The sequence below is a fragment of the Citrus clementina genome, unplaced genomic scaffold (assembly GCF_000493195.1).
Source record: "Citrus clementina cultivar Clemenules unplaced genomic scaffold, Citrus_clementina_v1.0 scaffold_4, whole genome shotgun sequence".
Taxonomy (NCBI): Eukaryota; Viridiplantae; Streptophyta; class Magnoliopsida; order Sapindales; family Rutaceae; genus Citrus; species Citrus x clementina.
In genome coordinates this window covers 24,629,210-24,647,272 of record NW_006262274.1, presented here as the reverse complement: position 1 = coordinate 24,647,272, position 18,063 = coordinate 24,629,210, and the positions used below count along the sequence as shown (strand labels likewise).

The window sequence follows — 18,063 nt, the reverse complement described above, 5'->3', positions numbered from 1 at the left end:
ATGATTGGATAACCAAAGCTTGACAAAACAAACTCAGCATGAGTCGTTTTGGGTTTGTTTAAGGAAAATCAAACTCATCAAAAATGATGTCGTTTTAAATGTATTTTTGTCAGTTTTTTGACGTGCTTTAGTTAAAATATCACTGCTCAATGAGGCCAGAACTTGAAACTGATACGTTACTTTTCTAACACGTGGCGAAAGAAGAAACTGGCGTTTCAAAACTGTAACATCATATTCGCAGTTCTCTGTTGTTCAATAACATTGAACAATTTTCAACAATCTGCAAAAATCTACAGGTATATTCAAATGTTGCCACTAACTTTGTTAGATTTAACCAAATTTTAATTATGCATTTACGTGGTTGTTTGTTTCCATGCTCAATTTCTTTCAAATGGGGGCATTTCATAATTTTATTTTATTGTTTTCCCCAAAAGGCATTCCTCTATATTTTCGGCTTAATTTAAAGGATTAAAATGGATGATCAAGAACAGCAGGATCAGCAGCATCAAGTTGATCAACAAATGCAATCAGTGCAGCAGCAGGCTGAGATAGAAGATATGATTGCGTGCGTGAATGTAATGGACGAAGCATTGCTTCCGTGCTTGACGGAATTAGATCTCAATAAAGCTCTCGTGCCCGATTTTGAAGCACCATTAACAGATTTTGATGAGCCAGCAGTACAGCCGGCGGTGGAAACGGAGCTGCAAGCCTCGGATGATTTTCCTCCGCCTCTTGATCATCAGAGTTTGTAAACTTGTCCTCATTCTCTAGTACTATTTATATATGTTCATTTTATATATTATATGTTTGCATAAATGCGATCTGCATGTTATAATATATTTGCTCTTTTGTCATATGCTAGTTCAATATCGTGGCCTTTTGTTACATATCCACAAAAACTTATTAACATGTTCAGACTATATGAATTTGAACATGTGCGATGATCAAATGCTGAAACGAATACATGATGCTTTCATTTGTTACGACATCAGCTGAATGGATCAGAAAATCTTATATGAGGACTAACCCTCTCCTTTACGCAGTTTCTGTGAAGTGAAAGCTCTTACTATTTAAGAAAAAATTGATAGGTGTTTGTTGAACACCACGAGCTACTGCGTAAAAGTTTTTAATTATTTTAGAGCTTTATTTTCGATTAACAATTGTGAAGGAGCCAAGACATGTAAGTGTTTATTGAACACTTTGGTAGCTGTAGCACGACGGGCAAAAAGCTAAAAAATTGAGCCTAAATTTGATTGAGGGGCTTTAGCGATTCATATAGATGTATAATGGAGCATCCTTTTGCTGGTAATTGTTTCAGCTGATGTGGAGAAGCATGCTAGAAACTTCATGGAGGCCGCTAAAAAGCTTCAAGAATATTTTATCTGTCTGCAGCGTGAGAACAAGCCAACAAAAGCCGAGATACTTAAAAGGGTAAAATCAGCAAGGCATTAATATATATATATATATATATATAATCTTTAATAGGTGTTGGTTATCATTTTCTTCTTTTTAAACAGGAGATTGATGCTATGGAAGAAGAGTTGAAGATCAAAGATGAGCTTGTTCAGAAGCAAGAGAAAGTGATCCAAGAGTGGAAGAAGGAGCTGAGAGACCGATTGGACAAACACAATGTTGAGCTTGAGAGGGTTTAGAGTCTAGATAGATAATGAGAAGCAGGCTTTGCAATGTTGTTTTTATGGTACATATCTATCTAGTAATGCAAGAGCTGAACTTAAGGTTTAATTTGATGCGTTTCTTTATATATATTTATTTTTAATTAATTCAATTTTGTATTTAGAAAAAAATAAACTGAATGAAAACTACAACTAATTATAGGTACAAATAAAATCAGAAATGGAAGCCAATGTATACTTCCTTCCAATCAAGATTATGTAAATTATGATGTTTCACTAGCTAATCTAAACTTTTATCTGGATTTATAAAAAGATAAAATTAAGAGAGAATGTGTAGTATATCGAGATCATAAGTTAGCGATCTTATTAAAGAGTTTGATTATTGATAATTGAGAACAAGATTCTTAATTACCAATAAACCAAAAGACAAAATAATGATGGACCGAAAAAGAAAAGAGAAGACAAGAAAAACGTGATGTAATTTTTATCACAGAGCATGCAAAATGCAAGCCCGACACGTACCACGCCAAAGCTGGCGAGTCTCAGTTTCGACATCTCGGTCGCTGGCTCACTCTTGTAATTTGCATTTGTTCAGTCACTTGTCGAGTCTCGATCGATCCAGTTGAACTCTGAACGCGTGAAAATGAACCCAGAAGGGTTCTGGCATCTGCAGTGATCAACATAGCGTTAGCCTTGATAATTCTCACACTCTTTTCAATCCTGAAGAAACAACCCTCCGTTGCCCCCATATACTACGCTCGCCGTCTCTCCTCGATAATTCAACAAAACGATCGTAATAGTATTCCATTGTTATCATTTGATCATCATCACTCTTTCACTAGAACTCTCTCCAGAATCCTCCCTTCGTTTTCTTGGATTCCTCGTGCTTTTCGTGTTACCGAAGAAGAAATCCTCCAAACCAGTGGCCTTGATGCCCTCATCGTCATCAGACTTTTCAAATTTGGGTAAGTATTATGGATCCTAGTTTCTCAATCGATCCAAGTTACTGAATTACTCTTCAAATTAACGTGCTATTATATTATATATATATATATATATATATATATATATACACACACACACACTAATGCTTGTTAATTTTGCATGCAGTATCAACTTCTTTATTGTTTGCTCTCTCATTGGATTTTTGATAATTCTTCCAATTAACTATTGTAGCGAGGATGCCCCAGGCCGCTCACCTAGGAGCGACCATTTCCTGGATTCTTTTTCAATTTCTAATATTGGTAATGATTCTAACAGGTGAGTACGTCGCTTCAACTGTCTAATCACTTACTAACATATGTGGTGAACTGGTGATATATCTTCTCTTCTGCACACGTTAATTTTGTACATATTTTGTTAAAATTCAAACTCCCTACAAATTCAATTTTTTAAAAAGTAAAAATTGCTCAATTATACTACGTTCAATAAAAGCCTTACTAGTTACAAATGGTCAACTAACTAATTTATTAACTGAATTTGTTCTTTTGGCCTACATAGGCTTTGGGTGCATTTTACATGCTTATGGGTCATATCTTTCTATGGACTATACCTTCTGTATAAGGTGAGTTTAGCTCTCAGCTGATAGCTAGGTTTTCCTGTTTGATATCAATATTCTTTGAGGAGCAATTAGCCAATTAGCATGGCTTGTTGCTGTAAATATATATGCACAGCTGTATAGGTCCAAGTTGGCACAATTTTGATAATGTTTCATCTCCAGGAATACAATGAGATTTTGATTAAGAGGATCCAAAGACTACAAAGCACCAGGCATAGGCCTGATCAGTTTACTGTTCTTGTTCATCAAATTCCTTTCTGCGAGGAGCACGGGGCTCATGGCTGTTCTGTTGAACACTTCTTCTCTAAGCATCATCCGCACATTTACTATTCATACCAAATGTTATACACCGGAAAGGATCTTCAAGATTTGTTGGTGAGTTTTGAACAATTTATTTAATATATACGCCAGTTTCTCCTATATATGTAGTTCTGCTAATTCTGCATGGCCTGCATTATAAGCATTTTACAGTTTTCTTCAGTGTGTGCGAGTCACAGCCGTTCGTGCAATTGCAAGATTTTCTAATATTTGTGTGAAACATGTAAAATTCAAATTAAGTGACCACTATCTGTTTTCAAATGGGTACTTTTGCTTGATCTTACAAAGAAATGGACTCTGCATTCTCTGAATACATAAGCTACATGTACCCTTTTTTAATATCATCTCCCAGCATGATAAAATTGCTTCAATTTCATGTTTATTTCAAAATTTCAACAGACACCACTTACAAACACTATTACATGTAGAACCAGTCCAGATATATGACAAGGAAGATAGAAGATTTAAGGGAGAAAACCAAGAAACATTATAGAGAGCCTTTACTCTTGGAGGCTATGCGAGAAGATATAGAAGACATAGCCCTGCACAAGGAAAAGTTTCAAGAACTTTATCAAAAGATGCATCAATTACAGGGTGACAATATGCTCAAAGATATGGTAAACTCTTGGTGGAAATAATTAGCCTTTTATCGTTCCATTAAATGTCTGAAAATAAAAATTTTATTAACACAAGATTGGCTGTGCTTTCACCTGCTTTGATACATATGTATCTAGTGCCTCCTCTTCATAAGCTGTTTTTGATTTTCTTCTTACTGTTTTTCTTTCAAGAATATCCTCAATATCATTTCCATATTTTCCTATGTGATCGGCAACAAAATTTAGAGAATGCTGCAGAATTATAGGTAGGATTAAACTCTCTCTGTATTCTATGAGAAATATGAAGAATTTTCTCAAAATCATGGCAACAGTCTGATGCAAGTATCTTTGAATATGATTATAAATCATCTGATGCAGAAGTTAAGGGTCCCCTTATGGTTTGATTAATCATTTCAATATATTTTGCAAAATTTAAAAGTTTGTCTGACACGTGGATGTATACAACCATACAACATATATAATTATGTTACATGTGTTAAGCTGGACTTGCTGAATGGAGTGGAAACATTCCTGTTTTAGTGCACGAAGTTTTGTAAATGCAAATTAATGTGATTATTCAAATTGTTTAGCTCATATTTTGCAGGAGTTGCCAGTTGCCTTTGTTACATTCAAATCACGGTGGGATGCTGCTCTAGCTGCCCAGTCTCAGCAGCATTTACATCCACTTCGATCGATCACTGAAAGGGCTCCTGAACCAAGAGATGTATACTGGAGGAATCTGGCAATTTCATATAAAATAATGCCGTTTTACAAAATTGGAGTTATATTTGCGGCATCTCTTCTCACAATTTTCTTCACTGTACCAGTCACAGCTGTTCAAGGAATTGCCAGATTTGAGAAGCTAAAGAAATGGTTCCCCCCAGCCATGGCTATAGAGCTGATGTAAGGAATCTTGATTCTCTGTATCTCCTTAAAATTTCATTATAAATATGGGTTAATTTTCTATAATCTGGTTCTAAAGCAGCACCGGAACAAAAAGGAAAACAATCTAATGATAATCTTTTCGTGTATTAACTTCCCAACGGACCAGGATTAAGCTCTGTTTTGACTGGTTATCTTCCGAGTGTCATTCTTAATGGCTTTATATACATTGTTCCCTTTGCGATGCTTGGCATAGCTAAACTTGGCGGTTCCATATCAAACAGTAAGGTAGAGATAAAATCCTGCAACATGGTTTTCTATTTTCTGGTGGGAAATGTGTTCTTTTTGAGCTTGATTTCAGGATCCTTATTGGACAAAATTGGAGAATCTGTTACTCATCCTAGGGACTTCCCAAGTCATCTGGCCCGTGCGGTATCCGCTCAAGTAAAGCCTCCAAAATCACTAACACTAATTGGATTTTGTTAACTTGAATAGTTCTATTTAGCAAATTGATCTGACAGGTTTCGCAATCAACTATTTCCAGGCAGATTTCTTGACATACACCTTGGTCGGATTTTCAGGATTCTGTTTGGAAGCTGTTCAGGCAGCAGGCAGGCATGCTATTACTGGACTTCATAAAATCACAAACATGCGGTCGATCGAAGGAGAACCCTTATCTTTATTCACTACATTACTTCAGAGTCATCCCCTTGGTTTCCCTGTCAATTCTCATTGGTATGGTATTTGCAGTCGTTGCTCCGTTGCTGCTTCCATTTCTCGTTGGCTACTTCTTTCTGGGCTATGCCGTATACATCAACCAGGTAATCAACTTCCCCAGCACAGCATTGAAAAATCACAATGAATCGATTTCTTCAACTTCATTGCACATGAGGAACATCCCTTTCATTTTGCAGATTCAAGATGTATATGAAACAATATATGATACATGCGGGCGGTACTGGCCATACATGCACCATTACATATTTGTCGGACTTATTCTCATGCAAATAACAATGATTGGCCTCTTTGGGCTGAAAATGACTCAAACGGCCATACATTCACCATTACGTACATATGCTTATGGTGTGTGTGTGTGGATGCCTTTGGTTGAGGGATAAAAAGTTTGGGATCGGGTTATATATTTTAAATTTTAATGTAATTTTCTGTTCGGACGGTGCAAAACACCAGGTAAAAATGAGTAAGAATTAGAATAGCTCTTCCTCTGTTCATTTATTTATTTTTTCCTTTAGGTCTACATTATGATATTATTAATTTTAATTGCAATTTAGATATCGAGTATTTTTTGCTATCTAGTTAACAATTTAAATAGTAACTAAAAACACATACATTGAATTGATAATACAAAAAATATTAATTCGTTAATTTTTTAATTTTCACAATAAATAATGATTAAACTTAAATTGATATTTAATTAAATGAAAAATTATTTTAATAGATAAATTATTTCGTGAAATTATTTAATCACCGACTAATAATTATACATAAAATACTTCAAATTATCTCTAGTACTAAATTAATATTATCTAATATTTATATATTGATTTTATTTTTTTTTTGGTTGATCGTCTGATTTGGGAGTTTTGGAGAATGCAAGAGTTAAAAATTTATTTTAGCTTTATTTACTTTTTACCTTTTAATACTTAATAATATAATGTAATTATACTCAAATAAATTTTATTTAAATTACTCACTCAATTGACAGTACAATATTTCATTTATGTGCTGAAATTGTAAAAGCCATATGGCAATCTCTATCTTACATGCATGTAAGATACATTCCCCTCACATGAATAGTGTATGTGTGGGACCCACACATTATTCATGTGAGGGGAGTATATCTTACATGGATGTAAGATAGAGGGACCCTATTATGCATGTTCCATAACTTCTTTCGACATGTCATCTTATACTTAATTTAAACAAGACAAATTATATAATATTCTTTCTAGAATAAAAATTTACTAACATATCATCAGTGCGATGAATGTAGAAACAACATATTTATGTTGCGTTTACTTTTTGGATTGGAGTGGGAATCCTTGGATTAGGAGTGTGGAGTGGGAGTGGGAGTAGGGTGTTTACTTAGACTAAATGAAAGTATGGATTGTCAATCAAAATCCTAATTATTTGTTTACTTTGTCTTGGATTGGGAGTAAATTGTTTTAAATTACAATTTTATCCTTATGTACAAAATTATAATTTGTAATTAAAAAATTAATAAAAAATATTTGGAAAATAAAATAAATATTTTATTATATTTCTAAATTAATAATAATTACTAATATTCTTAATTATGTAAATCATAATTTTTTATTAATTTTAATTTAAATTATGTGAATAAAAATTATTAATAATAGCAACACAAATGAAATATTATTATTGATAATATAGTACAAAATTAATATTTTTTTAGAATAAAATATTTATTATTATTAATTAAATAAATAATTAATATTTATTAAAATTAATGTTTAATATTATTAATTTAAATATAATATTTATTTATTTTATTAAATATGATATTATTTATTTTATTAAATATGATATTATTTATTTTATTAAATATGATATTATTTATTTAATTAAATATTATTTATTTATTTAATTATAGAGATAAAATTGGAAGAGGGGGGAGTGGATTCCCACTCCCACCTCCCCCCATGGGAGTGGGAATCCCACTCTCCACTCCAAAATTGAGTGGGACTCACGGATTCCCAGTCCCACTCCCCCTTTTTTAAGGTAAGTAAACACTTGAGTGGGAGGAATCTACACTCCACACTCCCACTCCAGAAAGTAAACACTACCTTACTAAATTATGCAAATTGTAAAAGAAATATGTCTGTGTTGAGGTGTAAACGACAGGCTATATATGTGGTCACATACCGAATTGGTGAAAATAAAAACCCCCGGCCCTTCGGTTCACCAGAGTCGTTCAATTTTAGAAGGGTTATTTTTAAGGACCTCCCCTGAGGTTTAGTGTATTAACACTTAGAAACAATGTATTGATATAATTACAGAAACCTCCCCTACCGTTAATTAATCGTTAAGTTGACTGTTAGTAGACCGTCAAAATTACTAAAATATCCTTCTCACCAAAATAATAAATTATTAAATGTAGTTTTGAGAATTTATGGGTAATAGGTTTGGCCGGCTGCTGCTTCCACCGATTAACCGGGTCTTCAACCACTGCTTTTGCTGCCTGCCATCTTCCTTGTCGCCGTCCTTTGGCTTGGCTTATACACTTTCAACGCCATCATGTCTTTCTTTCTACCTTGTTCCCTTCCTTTCTTTCTCCGCTGCCCAGCTCTATGCTTTTGAAACCAACCCGTGTCCTCCAGATGTTTACGGCTTCCCTTCTTATGTCTCTGACTATTTTTAATAATTGATCAGTTGGCTGGAAAGGATCTGAAAGTTGGTGCCTATCTAAAAGACAAATAGATGCGAGGCCAGTCAATTGTTCTTGCTTTCAGGAGATTTCACGGTCTTGCAGCCATAGCTAGATTTGGACTCTAACAAATTGTTTGAAAACCCAGTTCAACAAAGCAATTAACTGCGTCAGAATCAACAAATTGTTTGAAAACCCAGTTCAACAAAATGCCTATTGGTGGTGTGTTGGGCTTAAAGAGGTTCTGTTTGCAGTGAAGGACCATCAACGGACTTTGACAAGATGGCGGCAACGAGATCTCATGAGTTTGAATGTGGCTGCAAGTGTGGGATGAAAAAATCGTGGGTTTTTGTGGTTGTTGAGATGTTTATTGAGGTCGGGACTTCATGGGGGTTGGTTGAGGAGATAGACGGCGACGAAATGAAACCATCACTGATGGCAGAAATTACGACAGTGGTATGCGGCGTGACCAGCCGTGAGCTATGGTTTTGAGAGCTGTGTGTGGTTAAGTTTTGGGATGTCAAAGGTTGCTGCATGGTATCGGGATGGCTCAAGGGTGATAGCGGTTGGGTGACATCTGTAATGGCCAAAGGGGCGTTGTTGGTGTGTGGGCTGTTGTGAGACAAAAGCCATCTTTTTGGGTTAATGCGTGGTGGTAGATGCGGCTGATTCAGAGGCTTCCGTGACTGGGGTTGGTAGCCAGGGTGAATAGGGGACTCCGGCAGTGGCAAAGCACCGCTATTGGCTGCCGGTGGAGTCATGGCCAACTGGTTAAGTTCGGTCAACAGTGGGCTAGTCGGTCAAAATATCATTGATCTAGTAAAAATATATTTTGAATTTTAAATATGATTTTACACATTTACCCTTTTATACTGATGCCATACGTATTTTTATACTAATGACAGGGGAGGTTGCTGTAATTATATCAATACATTCTATCTAAGTGTTAATACACTAAACCTCAGGGGAGATCTCTAAAAATAACCCAATTTTAGAAACCGGTCGGGTCGGTCGGATTTAAAATAACCCGATCGGTTTTCCTTACAACTTCGAAAGGATGGGGCCGAAAAGTGTGTAAACGCAAAAGTAGAAATCCCTAAATCCGAAATTAACAAACGAAGACTCAAACGGCCAAACCCACGTCGTCAGCCCGCCGCGTTAGGCCCCCGTTTGTCGTCCTTCAGCCGTGCCGGAGCTGCCTTCATCGATCGTCAGCCGCGCCGACTCACTTGCTTCCAGCCGCTTCTCTGCCTCGCTTGGGTATGCCATTGCTTTCTATTCTAATACGGTTCAGATTATTACAATTACTGTGGTGCGGCAAAACGTTATTTATATTAAATTTCTTCTTTTCAGCAGATTCGAATATTTGAGATGTTGCTTGGCAAGGATCCTGGTGGTTTCACATTTGCACCGAAACACAAACCCAATGCTTATGACTGAGCAGAATATAAACCGAAAACCGAAATCCCACTCTTGCCCTCGTAGTCGCTCTCTGTTTTTTTGGCGTCATTATTAATAAGTGCTCAATCACCGGCTTAAAAATAAGTAAAGGAGTTTCATATGTCATTCTGAAACAGATCGAAAGTTTCAATCTTGTTTATGTTCGTTTGATTTTGCAGGCCAAATACCAATTTTATAAGTCTCACACTCCCTGCGGATCAGTAAGAAGGGTCTCGCCCTTTTTCCATTCATGAAGTTCGTGAGTTTCTCTCTTTGTCTCTTTAATACAAATATGCAACTACTTGTGAGTACTATATTAAAGTTTTTCCTTTTTTTTTCTTGGGCTTAGCATAATAATTTGCTTCAAACTATTGCAGACATGCTTGTGCCAAGGTGGGGGCTTCAATTTCCCACCATGTCACATACTCAATGTGAGTGGATTTCAGGTCTTATTTGATTGCCCATTGGACCTTTCGGCACTCACAGTCTTTTCTCCACTGCCAAATGATTTTTATAAAGCTATATGCGAGGAAAATTCTGATTCTCAAAACAGGCAGAAGGTTGAGAAACCCCTTGATGCAAATGATTTGATATTTGCAGAACCATGGTACAAAACTGTGAATAATTTACACTTGTGGAATGTTTCTTTTATTGATGTTGTGTTGATATCAAGCCCGATGGGTATGCTTGGATTGCCCTTTCTCACTCGAATGGAGGGCTTTTCAGCAAAGGTAACAAAACTTTTTACGATGGTGTTTTCTCATTGCTGAATTCAGTAAATGAAATGGATTTGTTTGAATAGCTTAGACTCTCAAATTAGTTTTGGTTCCAATTATTACCAGATATATATAACTGAAGCAGCAGCAAGGATTGGGCAGCTTATGATGGAGGAGCTTATTTGTATGAATATGGAATATAGACAGTTCTATGGAGCTGAGGAGTCAAGTGGCCCACAATGGATGAAGTGGGAAGAGCTTGAATTGCTTCCATCTGCATTAAGGAAGATAGCTTTAGGTGAAGATGGGTCAGAGCTGGGGGGGTGGATGCCCTTGTATAGGTAATTGATGCTTCCTTTGTTAAACTTTGAAATTGTCTAGTGCTTCATTGTGTTTGCTGCCAAACTTGAACTGTGTCTTTGTCTTGAACTGATGTTCAATACAACGTCAGTTCAGGGCAAAACGGTGTTGGAATTTTCCATGACGAATGGTTTATTTGGCGTGTTTTGTCAAATTGCTTGTCCTCTTCCATTTATCGATTGTAACTTACTAATGCCAAATTTAGACGTGAGGATGTAATAGATGGTTCTTCTCAGTGCAGCTCATGTGACGGATTGCATCTCGAAGGTTCAAACACTTAGATTTGGAGAAGAAGCTTGCTACAACGGGATATTGATCATCAAGGCATTTAGCTCTGGTTTAGACATGGGTGCTTGCAATTGGATAATCAGTGGTGCAAAAGGAAATATAGCTTACATTTCTGGCTCCAATTTTGCTTCTGGTCATGCAATGGATTTCGATTACCGTGCTATTCAAGGTAGTGATCTAATATTGTATTCAGACTTGTCATCTCTGGACTCAACAGAAGATATTGATCAGTCAAGTTTCAGGTGCTTTTGAACTTCATATAATTGTGTGTTTGGATGCAGCTTTTCAATTCAGAAATTGATGTGATTGTGGAACTGTACAATTTATATCTTATTTTTCATGTCTCTTGACAGTTTCTAGAATGGTTTGATTGAATATTATGGCTTTCTAATAACGTGTAGTGATGATAACAACAATTGGGAGGAATTGATCAATTCCTTAAGCAATTATGATGAGAGTGTGGAGGAAATGGAGAAACTAGCTTTTATTTGCTCCTGTGCAATAGATTCTGTTAAAGCTGGCGGCTCAGTCCTTATTCCTATTAATCGGGTTGGAGTCTTTCTGCAGCTATTGGAGCAGATAGCAATATTCATGGAGTGTTCAAGTTTGAAGGTGTATAATCAACTTTTTTGCTTTAAGTTATGCTATATACTTTCATATGCACAGATGTACTTTTTTGTTTTTTCTGTAAGTTATGGTTGCATGGATGGATAGACAGTGGAATGATGGATGGATGGATTGGAGGAGAGTGAGAGACTCCCTCCTAGGAAAAAATTTCATCTGCATAATCTAAACTTACAAGCATATTTAAATCCACTCTGCAGATTCCAATATATATTATCTCTTCCGTAGCAGAAGAGTTATTGGCATACACCAATACAATACCAGAGTGGCTATGCAAGCAGCGGCAAGAGAAGGTAAATCTTTAACGTAGGCTTACAGGTGCAAAATTTCTTGAACTTATTATTGATCTTAGTGGTGCATATTAAGATGTTGCCTTTTGTTATAACAGCTTTTTTCTGGTGACCCATTGTTTGCCCATGTCAAGCTCATAAAAGAGAAGAAGATCCATGTGTTTCCTGCAGTCCATTCGCCTAAACTATTGTAAGATATGAACTTGTCTCTGTTAGTATTTCTGACTAATGTTAGAACATGCACATATATCAATATCTGCTAATCATGAGTGTGTGACATTAATTAGGCGTTGTTTTGGAATATAGTCAAATACATGATCTGTGTAATAATTCTGTAATGTATTTGTTATAGCAACTAACATTATTTGCATAGGATGAATTGGCAGGAACCTTGCATCGTGTTTTCTCCCCACTGGAGTTTGCGGCTTGGTCCCACCATTCATTTGCTTCGACGCTGGAGTGGGGATCATAACTCTTTACTTGTTCTTGAGGTGCTTTTTTGTTCCCTGGTCTATCTTCCTTGGGAAGTGTGCACTTTTTGTGTTTGTTTTTTCTTTTTCTTGAACTGTGGAGGAAGTAATTGTTTTGGGACATTTCAGTGGATGATATAATCAATTTGCCTTTTGCAGAACGAAGTAGATGCTGAATTGGCCGTCCTGCCATTTAAACCAATATCAATGAAGGTTCTTCAATGTTCTTTTTTATCTGGAAAAAAGTACAGTTATCCATCTTTCTTCTTTGTGTGTGTGTGTGCGCTCGTGTTTTTTTTTTTTCGTCCTCCCTCTCTCCCCATTTTTTTCTTGATGTTTCACTTGTGAAATTACACGATTTCTTTTAACATCTAAAAGGGCAAAGAAGTAATCTTGTAGTTTCCATTTCACAGCTATTTTACTGCAACTCTCTCGTCTTTTGTAGGCTTCAGAAAGTTCAACCCTTACTAAAGATACTGCAACCGAAGTTAGTTCTGGTATTCATCTAACTTCTTTATTAATTTATTTTCAGATTTCATCAACTGAAAGCCATATGTAGTCCCATTTGTGTGACTAACAATTTCCCTTTCCTTCACTTTACTTTTCAAAACAGTTTCCAGAGGAATTGAGGACTCATGTCAGTTTTTCAGATGTTACTTCATTCTCAGTCTCCCACTATTCAGAAAATGAAACAATACATATTCCAAGCTTGAAGGAAAGTGCAGAGCTAGAGATTGCAGCTGACATTGCTTCCAAATTCCAGTGGAGGATGTTGAAACAGAAAAAAATGAATATCACAAGATTAAAGGGAAGGCTCTTCGTCAATCATGGGAAACATCAGTTGCTCCCTGAAAATGAACCAGGGGGCTCCTCACAGACCAGGCCATTTCTACATTGGGGTTCACCAGATCCAGAAAATCTTTTGGCCGAGTTATCCAAGATGGGTATTAATGGCTCTGTTGAACGATGCATGACTGATGCTGAATCAGAAGACGGTTTCACTGTAAAAGTCCAAGATCCTGAAAAGTCTATGATTGAAGTCCGAGCAGCAGTAACTGTTATAAGTGCTGCTGATAAAAATTTAGCCTCCCCTATTGTCAAAGCTATGGAAAACATCTTGGAAGGCATCTAAACTTGACGAATGACGAGTCTCAATGTATTTGTGCATTATTTTTGCTTGAAGATTTTAAAAGGCCTATATCATTCATGTTTCAGAAACTAAAATAATTTGGCAATTATATAAAACATATGTACTACGTTTTTTCTTCCTTCATGTTAAAATTTCATTCTCTGTGAGGTGAAGGGACAATAAAACGTCTTACATCAGAACAAAATAAGACAAACACACGTTAATTAATCAATTTATAACCATGAGTAAAGAGATCTAAAGTTCAAACCCACTCTAGCAGATATTAATATTCTAAACATCAAACACACTTTTGCAACTATTACTCAAAGATACCGCCAACACAAGCAGTTGAAGGCCGTGTAGGAAATTATAACCGATATGTGTATTAGGAGAATGAATCAGAATTTTGATCCAGTCAAGGTGAGCAAGAAATCTTGGTAATCTCCTGATGTGTCTCCAATAACATCATCTTCCAGGGTGTTTTTGTACATGATAGGGTACACTTCTTTAATAAGCTTCATGTCAACTTCAGCTCGAGTTATTATGGCTCTGTTTAGTGCAGCCTCATCTGTCCCAAATCCCACGATTGAAGTTCTGATAACCTGTTCACGATGCAATCAACGAAAACACTTCACTCCCAAATTTTATTTTAAGGTTTATGATCAATTACAATTTGCAACACAACTCAACAACACAGAACAAGTTACTTAGTTTTACGAGTGTGTTCAACAGAAAAGAAAGAACATTAAGTTAATGTGAAAGTTTTAAATCATTTGGGTAAATATTTGTCGTTTTGAAATTTGAATGCATGTATAACTTGACTATAAAGGAGAGCAAATTACCTCTGCAAAGTGTCTTTCTGGGCACCTTATGCACAAGATGACCATTTTCATTAGAGATACCAAATTACCTTTGCCGACACTACTGATGTCCTGCAACAGAAAACAAATATCTAGCTGCTTAAGAGAGTGGGAAAAGAATAAAGAAAGCAGAGAAGAATTATTCACAGCTAACTGCAGAAGCTGAACCTCGTCAATAGGACTTCCATGCATTTGTTCGTAGCGTTCAAAAGTTGCTTTAAGCTGAAAGAAATTCCTAGTGGCAAGTATATGCACAACCTGATCATGATCTAATTGCTTTGCTTTGATAGCCTCATGCAATTGATTTGCCTCTGAGGCAGCTGCTTCTATATCAAGTAATTCCTTATCATATCTGAAGGAGCTCACTAATCTCAGCAGAACCTAGATAATGCCAACACTTTGAATCAATACAATATTATCTATGATCCTAACTGAAGGCAAGACTGACACATAGTCTATTAGAAATATGGAAGCCATACAAGGCTCAAACAACGGTTTCTGTGCGAGTATCTTTTGTTTCTGAATGAGTTTGCATTACCTTTCTTAGGGGCATAGAGACTACAGCTGTGATGTCTTCTTCAATTGAACAATCAAAGAGAGCACAATAGGCCTGCCTCACTGCTGCCAGATGGTAAGGAGATGAAGCACATGATATTTCCACAATCACTTGTAGGTGCTTAACACCTGACTTGCTCTTCTTCAACGCTTCCTTTGCCATTTTCGCATCCCTTTCTGCAGGATCTAAAGTCCACATAATCACTGCATCCTGTTTCACGTGAAAAGATATAGTAAATGAAAAAGCAAGCAATTTTTTCTTCAACTTCACACATTTAACCGATACTTGTAATCCTTAACAGAAATTATCATACCCAGATATAACAAATACTTATATGCTTGAAAGATTGAATTAAAGGGCGTCTCCACATAATATTAAACACTATATAAGCTATTAAATTGAACTAAATGTAATATCCGAAATTGCACATGTGATTAAAATATCAATTAAATGAAAAATCAAGCCAATTCCTACCTTAAAATCACCAGAGAGTTCAGAAGTGATATTATCAATGAGGGATTCATTGTAAAGTCGCTGATAAGCCTGTCTAATTAGCTGCCTTTGGCTTGCAGTTCTTTGGCTTAATACCCATGTAACTGCCTTCTCATCAGTTCCAAGTCCTGCATACAAATTCATTCCAATAACAACAAATTCACATAAACTCAATGACTACGATCACCATAAACATATTGTAACTCTTCATCATTGAAAACAAAAACAACCAAGAAATGAAAATGAGAATTTTGATAAACCATCGAAAGCTTCTTTCAGTCTCTTTGCGTCTTGTTCTGGGGGAGGAACAAGATCTGGCACTTTTAGTGTAGACATTTTTTTTTTTCTCTCAGATGGTTTTTTTTTTTTCCCCCTGGAGAGTGTGGGAATAAAAAACCTGACGGGAAACTGAGATGTCTTTGAGTTTTCGAGTGTTTTGTCAGGTGAAGTTAATCTTTCTTCAGTTCAATCCTTTTTCTTTTTTTTTGGCTGTTCAGTTTCGGTTAAGTTTCCCTCCTGATATTAAGCTTGGATTCAGCAACGGAAATTTATTTTCAGATTGGACATTATTACCCCTCAAAACAAATGGCGTTCACACTCTTCCAAGTTCCAAAGGAAGCACTTCCAAATTCCAATGTCCAGGGTCAGAGGGCCACTGGAGAAATTTTCTTACGTTAGTATCCTCATCTTTTGAGATATTTGCATTAATGTCCCCTTCTTGAGTTTCTTTAATTTATGTTCAGAACCACATTACATCACAAATTTTCTGATATTTACGGGAACATCTTTTATTAATTATGTAATAGCGCAATTAAGATATAATTGGCCAAGAAAGAGAGTGATCAATTTTTAAATATTTTGAAAAAAATAATTTCATTAATAAAAATAAGAAACTCAATAATCTAACTCCAAAATAATTTACCCCTAAACTACTAAGGTTTTCCTTACTCCATATTAACTTAACATAAGAGCACTGCAACTCAATTAGTCAAATTCACTGTAAAATATCATTTATTGTTTTGGATTTGACATTTGAACACATCATTTTCAATTTTCTTGCCAACTACTATGTATTTGTCACGACTTGGGAAACATAAATATGCAACAAACCTGGCATTTGGGTTTTTAGTTAGGTAGACTTGGGAAATGCTGGGCTGGCAAATATAAAAATGAAAAAATCTCCCACGCAATTATGCAACTACTTGTTGATGTCATTTTACAAAAGGATGACTTGATAGCTTTTTTTTATTTTTTATGATAATTATATTTAAAATAAGATACCTCTCATGTGAACCACACAAATTTATAGGACCCACAATTTATGTGGTTCACATAAAAAATATAAATTACAATAATTATAACTTAGCATTTACTTTAAAATAATGAAAAGATCATAGCTGTATGCTTGGACTCTAAATAATTATTGTATATTGTCTCCATCGTAATAACCAACAAATGCGATAGAACCCACAGGGATAGTGTTCCTTTCTCCATGTGATTCATGTGTCACATTTTAAAAGAGAAAATTGTTCAATATAGAAATATTATTTAAATAAAAGCTAGTACAGTTAGATGAAATGCAATCCATATCTTACATGCATGTAAGATACATCCCCCTCGCATAAACAGTGCATGTGTGGGACTCACACACTATTCATGTGAGGAGAATGTATCTTACATACATATAAGATAGAAGGATCCTATATGAAATTCAATCATGTGCGTGCGACTGCACATGTGGTAAGCTTTTGTTGGTGGAAGCATGTCGTAGAGCCCACAATTCTACTAATAAACGTGTACACTAAATTATTCCTCTATTTAGATATACCCCTCAAAAACCATTACAATTTGCCTACCTACCAAAAGGGCTTCATGATTATAGTAAAGAAAATAGGCATCCCCCTTGTTGTGTCTTTTTTTGTCGGCCTCGTGATTTTATAGCATAGGTTGTTGATGGAAAGTTTATATTGCATGGATGGAAAGTATTTCCATATTGATATGTCTTTGATAAAATAGAAGGGAGAAAAAATAAATAAATAAAACTAATAGATAAACAATATAGAAATACTTCCATTTAAAATGACATGATCATTCACTAATTGGAGGATATGAGTATTAAGTGGTGTTTGTAAAGTATGTATTTGATAAGCTAAATCAAAAACTCAAATCAAATGTCACACTAAAACTTCAGGAACATCGATTTAGGTACAAATAGTTTGTGTTATATTTTAAACCAAGTCAAGATATTTTTTTTTTTCCTCACCAATTCACAGAGATTCAATGTGAAATATATATACTCCCGTATTATCAATATGATCATTAAACACTATTTTATGTTGCTTCATTATCATTTTGTTGTTTACCCGGATGTGAACTTCGGATGAGCCTTTGTCTTACTCATTGATGTTGCAAGTTGCACCATGAAATAATTTGGTTTCCATTGT

The 18,063-nt window shown here is 35.6% G+C and overlaps 4 protein-coding genes across 7 annotated transcripts; 3 read left to right on the top strand and 1 right to left on the bottom strand.

Annotated features, from left to right (window-relative positions):
* Window positions 1-473: 473 nt before the first annotated feature.
* On the top strand, window positions 474-1,652 carry LOC18045488 (mediator of RNA polymerase II transcription subunit 28). Its single transcript, XM_006438819.1, has 3 exons — window positions 474-744; window positions 1,319-1,431; window positions 1,518-1,652. Exons 1-3 carry the CDS (start codon window positions 474-476, stop codon window positions 1,650-1,652), a joined length of 519 nt encoding a protein of 172 aa, XP_006438882.1.
* A 65-nt stretch (window positions 1,653-1,717) lies between these two features.
* On the top strand, window positions 1,718-6,106 carry LOC18045512 (CSC1-like protein At3g54510). Its single transcript, XM_024186339.1, is given in 11 exon segments — window positions 1,718-1,737; window positions 2,288-2,599; window positions 2,745-2,894; window positions 3,135-3,198; window positions 3,355-3,567; window positions 3,939-4,127; window positions 4,711-5,007; window positions 5,151-5,432; window positions 5,533-5,595; window positions 5,597-5,809; window positions 5,903-6,106. Coding segments are annotated over 11 exon segments (2,007 nt in total).
* A 3,293-nt stretch (window positions 6,107-9,399) lies between these two features.
* LOC18045511 (integrator complex subunit 9 homolog) lies at window positions 9,400-13,764 on the top strand. Of its 4 annotated transcripts, none has more exons than XM_024185716.1 (13): window positions 9,400-9,654; window positions 9,748-9,939; window positions 10,014-10,093; window positions 10,212-10,565; window positions 10,677-10,891; window positions 11,147-11,440; window positions 11,600-11,810; window positions 12,023-12,115; window positions 12,211-12,302; window positions 12,486-12,603; window positions 12,742-12,827; window positions 13,028-13,079; window positions 13,196-13,764. In XM_024185716.1, exons 3-13 carry the CDS (start codon window positions 10,085-10,087, stop codon window positions 13,712-13,714), a joined length of 2,043 nt encoding a protein of 680 aa, XP_024041484.1. In that variant the 5' UTR covers window positions 9,400-9,654; window positions 9,748-9,939; window positions 10,014-10,084; the 3' UTR covers window positions 13,715-13,764. The 4 variants fall into 4 exon arrangements, with proteins under 4 accessions (XP_024041484.1, XP_024041486.1, XP_024041485.1 ...); XM_024185718.1 differs by having other exon boundaries at window positions 9,748-10,093; window positions 10,212-10,441; window positions 10,508-10,565; XM_024185717.1 differs by having other exon boundaries at window positions 9,751-10,093.
* Window positions 13,765-13,867: 103 nt separating this feature from the next.
* Window positions 13,868-16,235, bottom strand: LOC18045510 (annexin D3). The gene is made up of 6 exons (XM_006438814.2): window positions 15,880-16,235; window positions 15,602-15,747; window positions 15,110-15,337; window positions 14,740-14,952; window positions 14,554-14,643; window positions 13,868-14,313 (listed from the first exon to the last, which is right to left on the bottom strand). The coding sequence occupies exons 1-6, from the start codon at window positions 15,953-15,955 to the stop codon at window positions 14,110-14,112; spliced, it is 957 nt and encodes a 318-aa protein (XP_006438877.1). The 5' UTR covers window positions 15,956-16,235; the 3' UTR covers window positions 13,868-14,109.
* Window positions 16,236-18,063: the final 1,828 nt, after the last annotated feature.

What these genes read in the sequence shown, in the direction of transcription:
- LOC18045488 (XM_006438819.1), top strand. Translation starts at nt 474, where the DNA reads ATGGATGATCAAGAACAGCAGGATCAGCAGCATCAAGTTGATCAACAA. An exon ending in TCCGCCTCTTGATCATCAGA is followed by an intron (nt 745 to 1,318) that starts GTTTGTAAACTT and finishes TAATTGTTTCAG; the next exon opens with CTGATGTGGAGAAGCATGCT. An exon ending in AAGCCGAGATACTTAAAAGG is followed by an intron (nt 1,432 to 1,517) that starts GTAAAATCAGCA and finishes CTTTTTAAACAG; the next exon opens with GAGATTGATGCTATGGAAGA.
- LOC18045511 (XM_024185717.1), top strand. An exon ending in ATTGATCAGTCAAGTTTCAG is followed by an intron (nt 11,441 to 11,599) that starts GTGCTTTTGAAC and finishes AATAACGTGTAG; the next exon opens with TGATGATAACAACAATTGGG. An exon ending in GTCCATTCGCCTAAACTATT is followed by an intron (nt 12,303 to 12,485) that starts GTAAGATATGAA and finishes TTATTTGCATAG; the next exon opens with GATGAATTGGCAGGAACCTT.
- LOC18045510 (XM_006438814.2), bottom strand. Translation starts at nt 15,955, where the DNA reads ATGTCTACACTAAAAGTGCCAGATCTTGTTCCTCCCCCAGAACAAGAC. An exon ending in TCTCTATGCCCCTAAGAAAG is followed by an intron (nt 14,953 to 15,109) that starts GTAATGCAAACT and finishes GGCATTATCTAG; the next exon opens with GTTCTGCTGAGATTAGTGAG. An exon ending in ATGGAAGTCCTATTGACGAG is followed by an intron (nt 14,644 to 14,739) that starts GTTCAGCTTCTG and finishes TTTCTGTTGCAG; the next exon opens with GACATCAGTAGTGTCGGCAA.